The sequence below is a fragment of the Microtus pennsylvanicus genome, chromosome 12, assembly GCF_037038515.1.
Source record: "Microtus pennsylvanicus isolate mMicPen1 chromosome 12, mMicPen1.hap1, whole genome shotgun sequence".
Lineage (NCBI taxonomy): Eukaryota > Metazoa > Chordata > Mammalia > Rodentia > Cricetidae > Microtus > Microtus pennsylvanicus.
Genome location: NC_134590.1, coordinates 9,496,728 through 9,514,573, shown reverse-complemented (window position 1 = coordinate 9,514,573; position 17,846 = coordinate 9,496,728). Strand labels below are relative to the sequence as shown.

The 17,846-nt window shown below is 38.1% G+C and overlaps 1 protein-coding gene across 1 annotated transcript in view; it reads left to right on the top strand.

The window, feature by feature from the left end:
• Cfap299 (cilia and flagella associated protein 299) overlaps positions 1 to 8,107 on the top strand; it is a 465,056-nt gene extending 456,949 nt beyond the window's left edge. The window contains exon 6 of the mRNA XM_075943465.1: positions 7,979 to 8,107. Coding sequence (XP_075799580.1) covers positions 7,979 to 8,074 — 96 coding nt within the window. The 3' untranslated portion in view covers positions 8,075 to 8,107. The remainder of the gene's footprint in view (positions 1 to 7,978) is intronic.
• Positions 8,108 to 17,846: the final 9,739 nt, after the last annotated feature.

Sequence of the window (17,846 nt, the reverse complement as noted above, 5' to 3'; positions counted from 1 at the left end):
AAATATTAAAAAGTAACAGATTTAAAATGAATCATCCATGTAGAGATGTAATATACACAGAGATTCTGAATTATGTATATTATTGTGCTTCTTTGAGTTTTCTGACTGTGACGGAGCTAAGTCCAGAGAGACATTTCATTGTATGGGCTGCTAAGCTAAACCAACATATATATTTTAAAGGTAGCTTGATTTCAAAATATAGATCTAAAGATATGTCGTTTTGAAAAAGGGGCTCTTTTGTTTCCACAAAGGATGAGAACCTGTGGATTCATTCCAGGCTAATGTGGTTTAATGCACCAAGACCCCCTGAAGTGTTGCCGTGAACACCCCCAAAAATTACTTTGAGATGATCCTAGCACACAGGATACACCATGAAAGACCTGATTAACAGTTCCTCCAATAAGCAGGAAGTAGTCTAGAGAACTATACTCAAATTCCAAAATATGTTTGTTTACATTTAAAGGGGGCTATGCTGTAGAGATTTGCATTGGCACAATGTAATGTGTAATTGGGAAATATAGGTTAATAGATAATCATTTATAATAGTCAAGCTTGTAGTCATGTTTGTTAGATTTTCTAGATAAACATAGATGTATTTCATATAGTTAGGTAGTCTTCAAATCTTTCAGAGACCTTCAGATTATGGCATTTGATATGTTTTAAGAAGTTAGGACTTTTTGTAACAATGAGACACATCTGCTCCTGACAGCACTAATCTACTTCAAGAGAATGGCAGGCAGTAAAGAGCCTCCTTATGGAGTTGGCTAGCCATTTGGGCAAGAAACTGCTCTTGCCTGTACTGCTTGATGGTATGCTGTGTGAACGGGACATGCAGGATCCACATAGAGATGACTGCTGAACTTGCCTAAAGGTGAGACAGAACTTCAAGGTTTCTGCTTCATAAAAGAGTCTGCTAGACACATTCAGGACACAGCAGAAAGTGACTGACAAACTGCCAATATAGGTGGAAATGTCTTTGACATTTCTTGCTTTAAAGAAAAGTCTGCTGAATACTATAGGCCTGTAGACCGAAGATGGATGCCCCAATGGTACAAAGAACTTTGGATGACTGTCCAGGCAGCAAAATGTCCCTGTCAATTCTAGAGTTTTGGAAGTTGTTTACAATGTACTTCCTGTTTACTTAGGTAATATTATATCCTTTTGGATTCTTTGATGGAGTTGAAGAATATGTAGTTATAATTACAGTTTTCCTTAGTTATGATAAAAGATAAAGAAGATATAATTATTGTAACTGTAATTCTTGTTTGATGCCTGTTTTGTTATATGTAGTTTTACTATGTTAAAGATAAAGCCTTCATTTTTATTTAAACAGAAAAAAGAGATATTGTAATATTCCCCTCTGTATGCTGTGAATATACTTCTTGTCTTTCTATTTAGAAAACAAATGTGCAAACAAACAAAAGTCAGAATTTTTAGGCATAAGAAAAACACAGGTAATAGACACACATAGGCCATAAAAGCATGAAATCAGAAAACATTACATATAAGCAAAAGGCAAGAAAGACAAAAAAATGTAAAGGATTACTTCTATTTCTAAGAGAAAAGATGGGATTTTTTTCCCCCTTAAAAGTGAAAATTTTTTAGTCAAAGTATAGATAGTTGGTAAAAGGTTACCCAGGTACTAGTCACTTATGTCGTGATTAGACCATGTCACCTTACAATTAAAATTGGTCAATTTTGACACTTCCTGTTTACCAAACTGTGTTTGCTTTGCACACTTTTTAAACTCTGTCTTCAGAGTTTTTGTTTTTGTTGTTGTTGGTGGTGGTGGAGTCACTTTTATGTGTGCTTTTACTATTATTGGAATTGAGCATTTGTTTCACACAGGAGTTAGTTTATTATATTTCTGCTTCTTTCATTATCTTATGTATAGTAACACACTACAGATTAGATATCTGTCTTTTACCTTTTGTGGTATGTAAAGCTTAACATATTAGTCAACAATACTGATGTCTCTCTTGAGGTTTCTTTTCCCACTGTTCATATTAAAACTTTTCATTCTAAGAGGGGGAATCATTTACTTGTGCTTCCTTTCAGTTTTGTGAGTCACTATTTACATTTAAATCTGTAATTCTTGTAGTAGTGGGGCAAAATAGCATCTCTTGGTCCTGTCAATGATGAATGTTCAGCATTTATTGCCCTTGTTCTTATCCCAGTATGTTGAATTTTGTTTTATCATATCTATACTCATCTTGGGAGTCTGTCATTCTTGGGACCTAGCAATGACTGCAAGTTTTTCTTTTAGCAGATTCTTACAGGGCTATGATTGTGAAGATAGAGCTTGTTAGGTGCTGACTTTTCTCCACTAGCTGCCTTGCACGCTGTGACTGCTATGTATGCATGATTGCTTTCAGCACTCTTGAGATCTGTTATTAGAGAACAGTGTCTCAAGGGATATAGCATCATGATCCCTGTGAAAATAGAAAATGAATATGTGGTATAGATTTTTAACTGATGGGCTAGTAAAGGAACCAGTAAGATGTTTCTACTGGTCCAAAAGAGCATTAAGAAAAAGAAATCACTCAAGTGAGAGACCTTGGAACACTCATCTCTAAACAGGATGTCTCCATCAAATCCCTTCCTTCAGTACTCAGGGAACCCTGTAGAAGAGGAGGCAAAAAATGGTGCATGAGCCAGAAAGGTTGGACGGACACCAAGAATACCTGGCCCTATATCAGCAGGATTAAAACACATATGAACTCACTGAGCCTGAGGCAGCATGCAGAGGGCTTGCATGGGACTACAACAGGTCCTTGGCACACACACACACACACACACACACACATATATGTATATATATACATATATTATCAGTTTATTGTTTCTATGGGATCCATGAGTATATGAATGAGTGGGTCTATCTATGTTTCTTGTGTCTTCTCTTGTGCTTATCCAATTTCAGTGTTACTATATTTTATTTTAGTTATCCCTTTGAAGGCTGTTTATTTTAATGACAAGTAGAAAGATAATAAATCTGGGTAAGAGGGGAAATAGAGAGGGACTGAGAGGAGTAGAGGGCAGGGAAACTCTAATCAAGATATATTAAGTGAGACAAAAATCTATTTTCAATAAAAGGGGAAGGAATAAAAAAGAAATGAAATAACAGTAATAAGAAATTCCAATGTACAATTATGAATAAGTACAGCATCAAAACCAATGCAAAAATTTGAATCGAACACAATTCTTTCACACTGGCATATAAATTATTTGAATTATTTTCAGATTTACAAAATTTACATAATTGTTATTGCCATGTGGACTAGGATGAAAAATAAATATGTGTAATCTAGAGATTCATTTTATTTTTTGCCTCTAACATAGTTTCTTGTGATTTTCTTCAATAGGATCCTTCCCTCCTTTTACCATAATAATTCCACAAAAGACTACTTGATTATTAAATAAAGCTGACTCCATTGATTCCCTACTATTTCTCACTCAGGCACAGAAGTGCTATTCAACACTACAAACATTACAGTTGCTTGTAAACTCCAAGCTCTATTGCTTTTTACTTCTTGTTGTATTTGAGACAGGGTTTCTCTGTATAGCCCCAAGTGTCCAGGAACTTACTATGTAGAACAGGCTGGCCTCAAATTCCTGGAGATCTGCCCATCCCTGCCTCCTAAGAGCTGGAATTAAAGGCATGAGCCATCACAATCCATATTTCGAAGTCTTGTAACTTTGAACAAATAGGATATTAATTTTTTCTTGGAAATTTGCATAAGAAATCTCAAGTTGTGATCTTGAACCTGTGGTTCTTGTCTTGATGGAAGGAAACCAAAACCAAAATCTCTCTGCAGAAGATTCCACCTATAGTTGCTTTACATTTAGGTAAATCTCTCTCCATTTGAGATCTCCAAAATATCTCTAGGTTACTTAGACATATTTTTGGGTCATTGAAGCCAAAGTCCAGATCAACTGCCAGAAAGAGCTTTGAGGATCGGTTTCCTTAGAAAACAAGCAAACAAACAAATAAAATATCTAAATATGGTTTAAGAGCATTGCTTTGAAATGTGACTTTCAAGCCAAAGTCTTGGATTTGTAATTGGTTCAATTACAAACTCCTTTGTAAAAATAGTGTCTTTTTCTCACTCATGCTATAATAATTACTAAATGGCCTTTGAAAGGAATGAAATTTAATGGGAATGTCTGAAGCCAAATGATTAAAGGAGAGCCAGGCATCATTTGTAAATGACTCATTTTACTTAAGAGAATCGAATCTAGACCTGGTCCTGATGGCACTGGACATGAACACCGTATACTCTGGAGGACAAGGCAGAAGGGTTTCAAGTCACGGCCTGCCTGGGCTACAGAGCAAGGTTTCAAGGATAGCCTGGGGAACTGAAGCAGACTTTGGCTCAGACATGGATATAGATAGATTCAAATATAGATATTGACAGAGACAAGGATTTTTAGAAGGTTGCAAGGAGGACGTTAGGGTTATAGGTCACTGAGAGAGTCTTGCATGACCAAAGGTGGAAATTCAATCCTAAGACCCTAAGAAGACAACAGCAACAATGCTCAAGAAAGGAAAGACAGAGGGAAGGAGGGTAAGAAGAAGTGGCAGAGGGAGGGAGGAAGAAAGGAAGAAAGGACAGAAGATTACAATCTATTAGATTTCTAGGTGTTACGGACATTTTAGGAGGGAAAACCTGTGTTCTTACATATCCAGAAAGCAGAGGATTGCATTATCATCAACAATATTGCAGGTAAACTGTGCAAGATTTCCCACACTAGTTTGTTCATTCCCCTGTGCTGGGTCTGCATTGCCCACCACCTGCCACCCTTCCCTTAGACAGAAAGACTTCTGGAGTTCTTAGTCTGTCCTTGAGCTGTCTCCACTATCTAGCCCACATCAGCTCAGCTTTTCAGTGCCCATGCAGAAGGCACTAGGGATAATGCCTTTCCATGAGTTTCTGAGAATCATCTTCCTTGCTGAAAAGATCTCAGGGAAGCATCAAAGACAATACTGCAGATGATGGGATGAGAAATGATTGTGATTAATTTAGGACTAGCACTTTTACAAGGTAAGTAGCCTGGGATGAGAAATTTTATTTCAAAAAAAATTCTACAAGGGGTATATCTGATTCAAAACCTGAATGAAAATAATTTTATTATGCAAGAAGTTTTGATATCTTGACATGTAATTGTTAACGCCAAGAGTATTAAGTAAGGAAATACGATGCCTGCACCAAGGCTTCAACCGCTGGGTGTTTTAAACAATAGATCAAATTATGACTGATAACGTGATGCTGTTATTGCCCAACATTATTGGGCAGGTGCCAGGAGAGCTGTATTAAATACAGGCAAACCCCGGGGGTGGGAGCATGGTTATCACCAGAGCTGCAATCAGTGTTTTCCCTGCGGATCAAAACAGATAAAGTAATGAGAGCCGTGAGAAAGCTGTGGAGATTCCCCGCAAACACTTGGATGTTCTCAAAGATTTACCCCAGCAGCATCATACTGTACAAATTTGCCAAGACAGGGCAGGGCTAGGGAAGAGCACCTCTTCTAGTTGGACGAGCCCTCCGGTAGGAGTTTGTTCTTAACAGCATTTTTCAAAATAAAAGACTAAATCTTTGGGTGGGTTTTTCCCAGGGTGCTCCAGGGAAGTTTTAAATATATTTTCAAGATCTCCTGAAGGTTTTGTTCATGAAGGTTTTGTTTATTTTTTTCTCTCTACTTAGGATCCAATTGTGTAATGATACAATTAATAATGATAATAATAATAACAATAATAGCATAATAATAGTAAACAGTGTTGTCAGAAGTCGTTTAGATATTGGATAAAGATCAGAGTGCCAGAGAAATACTAAGTTAACTATTTAAGCAAGCATTGTAATTAATGAACTGTATTTTTAAAACAGAATTTGCAGTCGTACAGAGCCTTAGCTAGTTACAAGTGAGGGATCGTTTTATTTTAATTTTTATTGTTTTTTTCTAAATAACTCAGGAAATAACAAGTTCCATGAAGAATAAAAAAAATGTATTGTCAGAGTGTCTTTTCTGTGCAACCAAATTACACAGATTTTTAAATACCCCTTTGATATAATCAGCAAAAGAAAGAATGAGTAAGTCAAGAAAGCAGGCCCATCAAGTTTGGGCAAACTGACATCCTCCAGAAATAGGAAGAGAGTATGCACGCACACAAAAAGATAAAGGGCTCTCCCTACATCATCTCCATCAACATGGAGAGATACAGCAGTCAGTCAATAGATCTCAGCATTGACACAGATCAGAGGCAAATACACACAAAAAGCACCAGGCCCTATGTAGAGCTGCCATCATTCCCAAGGAGAAAGACAAGGTTTGTAACCTTAAAACGGGCAATCAGACAACACTGAAAACACAGTTTTAAAAACCTGGATTCCCTATTGTCTCTAACTTAGTACAGAAGAGGATAAGCTCCTCGCTCCATCATAGCATTTACAGAGATCACAAAGATAAAATAAAAATAATACTCTTGTCACCAGTGGAGGAGAACTTACCAGTTATAAAATTTCAAAGAAAAAAACAATCCATAAAAGTGGTTACAAGTAGGTCAGTATAGAAAGAAACAGATTACCAGGTAAATTAGCCTTTCAATTGCCCCTGGAGACTCACCTCTGGGAGCCAAGAAGAGTTGGAATACAGCATTCTCAGAAGCACAGGATAGCCAGTCATTAGAGGAACCTACTGGGTATTTGTAAAGTCTGCAATGTTTACGATATGGTCTTCTGGAAAGGGTGTAGCCATAACTCCCAGACAGATGCAAAGCAAATGTTCCCAAGGTTTTACTTCATCTGTCGATTATAGAGGAAACCAGAATGATACAACATGAAAATTCAAAGAGCAGAAATATGCATGCATACAGGAAATAAGGAGAATAGAGATTAAATAGATGCAATTATTTCCCTCTGTGTAATGCTAACTGCATCCCACTGTAGAAAAGAATATACTTTGCATTAACAGAAATTGTCTACAATTCAAATTATAAAATCACATAAAATCAGAGAGAGAATGGCAGAAATGAGCATGAGTATGAACGAACCATCAGAAGCACCCCCATTATCTTTTGTTTGTTCATTACAAAGATTTTACAATTGTCCCAACCTTTACTAATACAGCATAGGCTCAAAATATCCTCTTACAAATGATGTAAGAAATTCAATGTCGCGAGGGAAAAGGAATATAAAACTTCTCTGTAATCCCAAGTCTATGTTCTTCATCAGTTCTGTCCACAACAGAATAAAAAACCTAGTTACCTTGAAGTTTTGTGTAGTAAATATACAAAAGACCCAATGGTGAATATTATTCAAATCATTTAGAAATAAAACTCCTTCCCTTTAAGACTTGGCTTCATCCAAAGACTTCGTGTTCTCTTTATCAATAATGGGATAAGCAAGGCACTATCCCATGGTTCCCTTTGAGTCGGTCTGTCTGATTGACATTTTTGAGTAAAGGTAAAGGAACCACATGTCTCTCACAGATTTCAAAATAAAGAGGAAACAATCATCCAGTTCAATTCATTTTAAAGCTGAGGAGAAAAAAATCCTTTTGTGAAAACCACCATGGACAGATACCCCACTGATGTAAACAAACTCCCGAATTTAGACATCTTTATATGGCTCACTGGAGAACGAACTAGGGTAGTTTCTCATTTACACCTCTGAATCAACATCTACCTATAGAGCCCTTAATGAAGATCTCTGTGGAGTCGGAGTTAGCGAGTCCTGGCTTTACTAGATCTACTAGAACCTGGCACACACTTTGATGGCTGGTACTTCAATATGTCACAACCCAGGCAGAAGCTACTCTCCATCACCACTCCTGAGAAAAGAAGTGGAGGGGAGGGATTGTGTAATGGTCTCCATGGAAACAGCCTTTCGAATCATGTTTTCTTTAATGCTGAAGCATAAAGCCAACCATTTCCTGCCAGTGATGTCCATGGACCTGACTAACAACAGCATTTGCGTTTCAGGCGCAGCCAGGAGACAATTCGGCGAGAATCCCTATCCAGACGGAACTCTACACACACGTGGTTCTCTTCGACCACGTCTCCAGAAGGAAGACTTAGGCACCCATAGTAAATGGTTTCCTTATTGTCTTCTGCTTTTAAATGAACTCTTTGGTCAGAAGCAAAGTGGAATCATAAATGAGTTCTATAGCTAGAAGGCAAATTAGAGCAATAAAAGTTAACAAAGAAAGAACTGTAATCTTGACTGTTTTTTATTTCACTGATAGCCTCTTGATCTGGTTTAGGTTTTTATTTTTATTATTTTCTCTTCTCTCTCTCTCTCTTATTTTATTTTTATTTTTCTGAGCACAGGCTGGTTACAAAAGTCCGTGGAAGAGAATCTTGCTGCCACTTCAAAGATGTGCTAATTGGTGACATATTTCTGTAACTCAGATGTTCCAAAACAAAAATGTTCCAGGTCCTGCTATTGCCAAATCTAGTACCAAATATGATACCATGTGGCAGGTCTGGCAGTGCTGTCCCCTCAAATTGTTGAATATTGATAAGCGGCCGCCAATTGGAAGACTACAATAGAAAAACAGACAAGGTTTTCAGTTGCACTGAACGAGTAAATAAAATTTGAAACATTCTGTGTGACTGTAAAATTATGAAGTCAATATGAACAAGTCTGTGTGCCTGTGTGACCTGAGTCCCATGGCAATGGAGCTAAGGAGATAAAATCTGGAAGAAGCCAGCAGACTTTAGAGAATGAAGACATCATGAGAAAAACCAACATGTTTTTCCAGTGTGTCCTGCAGATGGCCTTTGTTCAGGAAACACCATTCCGAAATCACTTTTTATTTAAAAGTAGTATTTGATCCTCATGGCAATTCAATTCTTTTCATTTTCTAGTCAATCTCATGGTGAAACAACTAAGTGGAATCGAGCAAGGTAGTAATCTGGCTCCTGTTGAAGTGGGGAGAGCCCAGAGCAGAAACAGGGAGTTCAAGCAGTGCAAAAGTGGTGTATGGTGCAGTGTAACAGGTCCCAAACTGGGTGAGTAGAGTGGATTTGCTACAGTTCATTCTAACTGCCAAGCTGAGAAAATTTAAAACACCTAGGAAACAAAGCTCCAAGAACATGTACACTGGCATGTCCGGAGAGGTTTGTCTGATGTGTAAGATCCCAGCCTGAGTGAATGGCTTATAATTGGTGCCATTCCATGGTGGCCTGATACCCACCACACACACTGATTGACAGGTGAACTCTCTCTGCTTCCTGGCTGTAAATCCAATGCTATCACCTGCATCCTATCCCTGCCTTATCTCCCACAATAAAGCTCAAACTGTGTGAGTTGAAGTAAACCTTCCTAACTGAAGGTGCTTTGGTCTGTAATTCCGTCACAATAAGTATCAAGTATGGGTATTAAATCTGAATTGGATGTGTCTGTGCAATCTCAGATTCCAACGTATCCACCATACACAGCACATGCTTGTCCTGGAAGCTGCTAGAGTCTGAGTTCCCTGGCACCACTTTCACAGAAACAAGCAAGGATCCCCAGGAAACAAACAATTCTAAAGATGAGGCAGAGATAATACGAGTCTGGAACAGGCTTTTCCAGAGAGCAGTTAGCGAGCAAGATTAATCAAAAGGACACAGATCCCCATCTGAAGGAATTCCCACTGGGAAAACGTGGGAGAGCTGAGTGTTTAAATAGCCACAGCGATAGGAACAAATAGGAACCCGAGTGTATAGTGGCCACAGAGGGATAAGTTACAAGTCTGATTAAAAGAGGTTTAGTTGCAGAGTACCTGGCCACAGAATACATATTAATTGTTAAGAGGAACAATGGAAATGAGTGGCTGACATCACTTTCGAGCAGTGATCAAAGACCATATCTTCAATGATAGGCAATTCAATTTATCCTCTACCAGTGAAGATTTATGTCCGAACCAATCAGTCAGCTGTTACATTTTCAGGTGGACTGGTAAGGTGTATCTGATGTTATAGAGAGACTGTAATGTAATGGAGAGACTGTGATGTAATGGAGAGACTGTGATATAATGGAGAGGCTGTGATGTAATGGAGAGGCTGTGATGTAATGGAGAGGCTGTGATGTAATGGAGAGAGTGTGATGTAATAGGGAGAGTATGATGTAATGGAGAGGCTGTGATGTAATGGGAAGACTGTGATGTAATGGAGAGACTGTGAGACTGATGTAATGGGAAATTGTGATATAATGGAGAGACTGTGATGTAATAGGGAGAGTACGATGTAATGGAGATGATGTGATGTAATGGGGAGACTGTGATGTAATGGGGAGACTGTGATGTAATGGAGAGACTGTGATGTAATGGAGAGACTGTGATGTAGTGGAGAGACTATGATGTAATGGAGAGACTATGATGTAATGGAGAGGCTGTGATGTAATGGGGAGACTGTGATGTAATGGAGAGACTGTGAGACTGATGTAATGGGAAATTATGATATAATGGAGAGACTGTGATGTAATAGGGAGAGTATGATGTATGGAGATGATGTGATGTAATGGGGAGACTGTGATGTAATGGGGAGACTGTGATGTAATGGAGAGACTGTGATGTAATGGAGAGACTGTGATATAATGGGGAGACTGTAATGGAATGGGGAGACTGCATGCACCACTTCTAACAGTTCTGCCAGCATTGCCTAACCTCAGTCTAATCAGGACAAAATTTAAAAGGACCAAATCCTAGGAAAGCATGCAAAAGAACTGCTTAAAATATTCAAATATTAAGACCATATAATAAATAACAGTGGGAAAACCACCCCAGGCTGCAGGAGACTTGAGACATGGCACACAAATGCAATGTTTTTCCGAGTTGGATTCTCAGCCTATCAAGGAAGTTGGAGGCCAAATGGTGAAAACTGAGTGATTTATAAAGTTTAAATGGTAGTAAAGAAAAAAGGTTTATTTGCTGTTTGGAGCCATTATTTTGCAGTTGTATGATACAATACCCTTAACTGGCAATTGCACTAAAGTGTTTAAAAGTCAAGGGACATCATTGCAGCTGCTTGTGTTTATACATAGTCAGAGGAGAGAGGGTCTGTGCCATCCCTCATACTTGGCAATAAACTAGCTAATTCTGTTGGGACACGTGTACAGTATGCTTATAAATGTCACGGCTCTCTCTTCCCACCTTGCGGATTCCACAGATCAAATGCGCACCCTCATACTTGGCAATAAGTGGTTTCACCTGCTGAGCCATTTGCCTGGCCCCTGCGACTCTTTTCCTATTAAGTAAATATTTGTGTATCACATTTGCAAATTCAAAGCATCACTTCCTTATACTTTAAGCACAATATATAAACTTATTCTTATTTATTTTATTTATAGATTTGGTTAATTTTTGACACATTCTATAAAATATTAAAATTCATTTCTAAAATTGCATGATATTTGATTTTCTAAGGATTTCAAACCGTTAACGTATGAGTCTTCGCATGCAACTAAATAAATATTGCAAGTCTCAAGAACCAAACATACATAATATCTCTCATCCTTTATCAATTGTTACAATATATTCTGCCATGTCTAGCCTGGTGCCAGGAACAGACCTGACCAGGGCCGGGAAAAAAATTAAGAAAAGACATGCACGCAGGAAAGCTGGGCTCAGGTGTGTGAACTGAAGATTTGGGCTGGGGTCTCTGATGGAGAAACCACAGCATTCCTGGATATTTAGCATATAGGGTTAAACAGAAAGGCAGAGTTGGTCCTTGTAGCTGAACAAGGGGAAGCTGGGTCTCTTATATAGGAATAAATAAGGAGGCAGGTTTTGTGCTGTACAGCTGGAATGAGGATACAGGCTTAGTTAGTCTCAGTAGATGCATTCTCCGTAGGAGGAAAGTCTTCAGGCTCTAAACATCCAGGAAAAGAAAACTACGGCATTCATGTTCCACACACAGTTAACACTCACACGAGGTTCCCCAAGGAAGTTTCGCCATGCCTCTGAACCTCACCCCAGAGGGAATGCTTCCACAATGTCTTATAAAACTACATGCTTCTAATTTTAAATCATGTGTGCATTCATTATCCAAACGTCACATTTTAAACAGAAATAGCAAACGTTTATTGTTGAAATACTTATCGTCTAATGTACAAGATTCTTGTAGCTGTAACCACTTCAATTTTTAAAGCTATCATTTGAAGGCTGTTCCTATATTTAATTCCAATGTTTAAGACACTAGAAAAACAATTCTATCATCACCCGTAATTTTCCCATTAGTTTCTGAGCTGATCTTACAAAGAGTAAATACTCTCCAGAGATCTGAGTTGGATGAAGGGTTGCCATAACAAAGTGCTACAGGTCTGGTGGCTGAGACAACAGTTATTTCTTCTCTCACCGTTATGGAAGCCAGAGTTCTGCCAAGGGGTCAGCTCGTTTGCTTCTGCTGAGGCCTCAATCTTTGCCTTGCCCTCACCACCCTGTGTCCCAAGTCTTCCTCTGTGTGCACACATCTGTTGCCTCTGGGTTCCCCAGTGTCTTTGTATGAGGGTGCTGGTCCGATGGAATGAGGGCCAACCATAATAGAGTAGCATTAGTGTTCCCTTTCAGAATTCCTGTCAAAGCCAGCATGAACTTATGGCTTTGATCTATAAATTTTGGTAGACACATTTTATTCCATAGCACAGAATGAGGACAAAAAGCTTCTGATCCATTATTTTGAGATTATATGTTCTCATGCAATGCTAACCCAAGTCAAGATCTCTGACAATGTCAATATAACGCCTTTAAAATAAAATAGCCATGGTCCAAAGGCCCTGTACTCAAGTTTCGTATTATCTGATTTCCTCACCGCTGCAAAATGACTGATGGTCAGTGAATGCAAGTTTGGCTTCATTTATTGCTGAGGTACTTTCCTATTCTTTCTATCTGTAGGTCTGTGCTCGTAAAGATTTAATTGGCACCAGAGGGTTTTTTTTTTTTCATAGTTCTAAGGTCACACTATTGGAATGATTGAGAGTTAGAAGGCCTCTACGTGACAGCTTGTTAAGATGACTACCACCAAATAAGTAGATGGGGGAAATCTGTTAGGCTTACCCCAGCATAAACTAGAAGGTAAGTTTTACTGAAGCTAGGCCCAGGACTTGAGGGAGGGAACAAGGTATGTGACATGTCCAAGAAGATCAGGACACAGAATCACAGGCCAAAGACAGAACCAGAACTGAGCTAGCCAACTGAGGGAAAATTAAACAAGAAACTGGGCAGTGCAATAAAAAAATGAAGAGTATTAGAAACCAGACTGTTTGGCAAGCTGAAGTTGGTCATTGGCCAAATCACTTTATCTCTCCAGACTTTGGCTCTTAGAGGTGCCTTCAAAATCCAAAACATCCATGGTTTCTCCCGGCTGTTTCTCTAATCTATTTATAGACTGAGCTGAAAGGAAGAGTAACACAACGTAAGTGTAATTTTCTCCCAGCGATGGTTTCAATGTGTTATTGTGTATTTTAGATGGGTGTGACATTTATCTAAGTTGCATTTATATGACCAAAAAGATACAGGTATCACTTAGAACTAAAATAAAATAAATGCATCTTAATCCAGGAGCAACAATAATCATCAAACATGAAGACCACCGAGGTTCATTTTTAACTCGATACATTGCACTTTTTAGAAGAACAGCTCCTGTGTTCCTGCACACCTTCTGCCATGACAGGAAATGTGCTTTCCACTGCCCTTGAGTCACATGTTCTCAATCTGGGTCTCCGTCTTCCCCTTCTTCTCCCTCTTTCTCTCTTCTTCTCTCCCATTTTTTCTCAGAAGCCCAGAGAACAGACATTTCATTCAGTATAGTCAGGTGTCGAACCCCCAGCAAAATTTAAAACCTAAAAGATTCACACTATATAGAATCCTCATTTCTGTAACTACAGAAACTCTCCTGACCTAAGAATCTTCAGAACAGTGAGGAGTTCTGGGAGAAAGAATATATGTATTTCAATAGACTGGGAGGTCGCCCAGGTGGCAACAGTAAGATTGTATGTTGTGTAGATTCTGGGGCTTCACAGGAGCAATGCCTCAGCTGACTTCGTGAGGCAGACAACGGAGGGCCTGGCACTATGAAGCTTCTCTTTCTGTTTCTCATTCCCCAATACAACTAATGAAGATGAGCAAATGTGTAGTCAAAACCTCACCCAACAAATGACTTGCTTTTCTGTTAGTCATTTGTTCAGAATAACATGAATAGAAGCAGTACATGGTAACTGCTGATCCTTTTCATTTCAAGGAAGCTACAAGGGAAAAATCGATCGTTCCGTGTAAAGTACGAGTCATGGGTCAGATACACTTCTCAGACACTAGGAGGGTGTTTCAACAAATTTGCCAGCTTGGAATAAAATGGAATCTAAAGAATTTTGTTTTTATTGTTCTTGGCTATTGATGCCTCTGTTGTGAGTGGATTTTATCCCTCATCTCATGTTGCATTTGCCAAATGAGTATAGAGAAAGCAGGAATGCAGTAGAGTTTGAGTACACCTCTTCTATCTGTGCTCATTATGTGAACTTTCAGGTGATGCCCTGATTCTATAAATATATAGTGTATACAAACAATGATAATTTAGGCTCTCCCTTTCCTCTGGTTGTGTTAGTCAAGACGTTTTCAGACCCACGTGAATCATGGTGATGATGACAGTATACTGATAAGACCTCTAGGGAAGTATCTCTCAAGAGTAGGATATAGATTATTAGCCTTTCCCCCCTAAATTTATGGAATTAAAAAAAATATCTGTCATAAAAAGAGTATAAAATTAAATACTGCAGCTTTATCTGAGGAACTAACATGACACATTATGGTCCTGGGAAGTTTTGAGCAGGATTTTACAGATCTATTTAATCTTATTTCCCAAGTTGCCTACCAGTTGACCACCCGTACCCCCTGTTCCCACCCCCAAAATTCATTAGTGTCTACATTTCTTCAGATTCTTCAAATCTCATATAATTAGTCAGAATGGGGAATGTACACAAATCCTAGCAGCTCAAAACCAACACACTTGGGAAGGAAAAATGCAGAAGCGTTTATAGTTAGATGGGAAGTAAACCCCCACCTCAAAAGGCTCATGTGTTGAAGGCTTGACTCAGAAGTGGCATTTGGGAGAAGTGATTGTATCATGAGGGTTCTAACCTAATCAGTGTGTTAACTGACTGATGCAATCATAATTTGGTCGTATTATTAATATCCCTGGGATATGAGCTCCTCCCTTCCTCTCTAAACTTTCTTTGCTTCCTGGCTTCCATGAGGTAAGCAGCCTGCTGTCACACGTTCCTGCCACCATTATTCTGTTCCAAACCACATGTGTTTAATAACAGAACCAGCCAGCGTGGATCCAAACACACACCTTCCCCATTTAGTTGTTTAAGACCCAATGATGGAAAGTTGTTTGAAACATAGAAGAATGGAAGTCTCTCTGTCAAATACTGCTACAGTAAAGTTAAGCTCCACCCTCTTCACAGTTTCTATAAATTTCATATTTTAAATTCTGGAAGATTAATCTGGTTGCCCATGCTAGGGATGCATTATTCATTAGTCCAAAGTTTGTGTGGATCATCCCTGTTCCTCCTTTGTTTCTACAGGCATCCTCAAGCGATGCTTCTGATTTAGAGAGATATCTCAAAGATATCAACTTTAAAATATCTTTAATCAGTATTCATTTTGTTAGAGTTCAAGGATGACATTGTGCCTCAATTTAGTGTTAATATTTTAATTTTATTTGGAAGTATGCTGTTCTATTTTTTTTCACTTCAGTGAGTTTGGCTGTCCATGTATTCTTCCAAAATTAGTTAATCCAAAGAACTAAAATTATTATAAATAAAGTTAAGGTCTGCAATACACTGTGTGGTTGAAGGCTGAGAATCATTCTAGGTAAATGAGCTTTTCAAATTAAAATGATTTATTTGTTCTTAGAATATTTGATTTTTTCAATATTATGTATGAAAACACTTTACATACATAAAGTTTTATTCTTCTTTGTCAATAAAAGTTTACTTATAAGCCCTAAATATTGGGTTTGAGGTCTTTTTCAATTAATAAATTAATTTCAATTAATATTAAAAATAAATAAATTTCACTTCATTTTAAGAGCAATATGAGATTTACAAAAAAAAAATAGCACAAAGCCAAGGCAACATCTGAACACCTCTTCCCCACTTCTATGCATGGATTACTATATCACTAACATCTGACAGGAATGTGGCATATTATTTAAAACTGTTGAGCCAATATTGAGCTATTATTAACTGAGGTTCATACTTGATAATTGAGACCACTCTGTGTTCTCCAATTCTATATGTTTAAGATGATGCATGTCTTGTATCCACAAACAAAAATAGTAGTCCATTTCTTTTCAATTACTAAGTGATATTTTCTTGAAGGATATCTTAGTTGTTTCAAAGTCTGGCAGTTTTGAGCAAACTGCTGTAAATATTTGTGTGCAGTGAATTGCACAGACAGATTTCAGGTCACCTGGCTTGTACAAAGAGGCATGATTGATGGATGACAGGGTACAATTATGTTTAGTTTTGTACAAAATCTGAGAAAGTAAGCCATTTCCCAATTCACACCAGCCAATGAGAGATCCAGTTGCTCTCCAACCAAATCAGCACTTACTAGTGTCTGTACTTTGAAATTTCGCCCTTCTCGTAACTGTGCAGTAAACCCCACTCCCCCTTTTGTGTCATTTCAATTCTTCTGCTACCAAGCCTCTTTCCCTTTTTCAGTTTATTTCTGATTTTTGTTTATTATTTATCTCTGGGTCAACACCAAGTGTTTTCACTTTTTTCCTTACCACAAATTTTAATCTTCTTTATTGCAATTTTCTATAGTTCACACAATGATTTTTATAATATCTTTAATATCACTTTTTAAATGGTGGAATAATGTCTGAGGACCAAATAAAAACTAAGATTAATACCTACTTTGAAATAAGTATTTGATAAGGTTGTGTTTCTTATATAAATTACATGTTAAATGAAGTAAAATATCAACATTGTGTGTGCTACAAAAGAATCTAATGTTTTCTTTTCTCCTTCATCACCTGTATTTACTTGAGTTATCCACTCAGATCTGTTTCTCAGCTACTGAAAACTATATAAGTCTTCTTGGGAATAATAAGCATAGCTCACTCTCCCAATGAGGACCTATTCTTCTGTGCATGATGCCAAACCTTAAGGACTTATGAAACATATCCACTATATCCATAATGTTACACTGTGCTTTTATATAATTTCCTCCAGCTTCTACCTCAGCATTTTGTCCACAGTATACATAAAACTATAAGAACCTCTCTTATTATTATTATTCTGAAGGGGTGGTAGGATGGTTTGCCTGTTAAGGAGCAGGGCTTTTTAAATATTTGTTACTAATTCTTTGAGAATTTCATACAGTTGTCAATAGCTCCTTAACTAGGGATAAGAGGTGTTGAGCCTTCCCTTCATGCTAAATTGTGAAGTGTCCAGACCTTGTGAAGATTCTGTGAGCACTTGGATGCAGTAGTCCGGTCATGTCCAGAAGACACTGCTTTGCATATGTCCTCGCTAACTTCTATACCTACCATCTTTCTTACGGCCTCTTCAACAATGATGGCTGTGTCTTGAAGAGAGAAGGATTGACAAAGAGGTCCCCTTTGTGGCTGAGCACTCCACTGCCACATATTCTCTGCTCTTTGTCCAGTACTGAGTTTCTGTGTTCACCCCTTTCCAGAGAACAGTGCATTTTAAATTTAATTCTTTGAACTTAATTATGAACATTTATCTCAAAGAGCAATGCCAAAAAGATCCCCAGACAGAAGCTCTCACAGTCCACAGCAGATCTTCATGATGTTTCACTTGGACAATTTATTGCTCTGGGATAATGGTCTTATA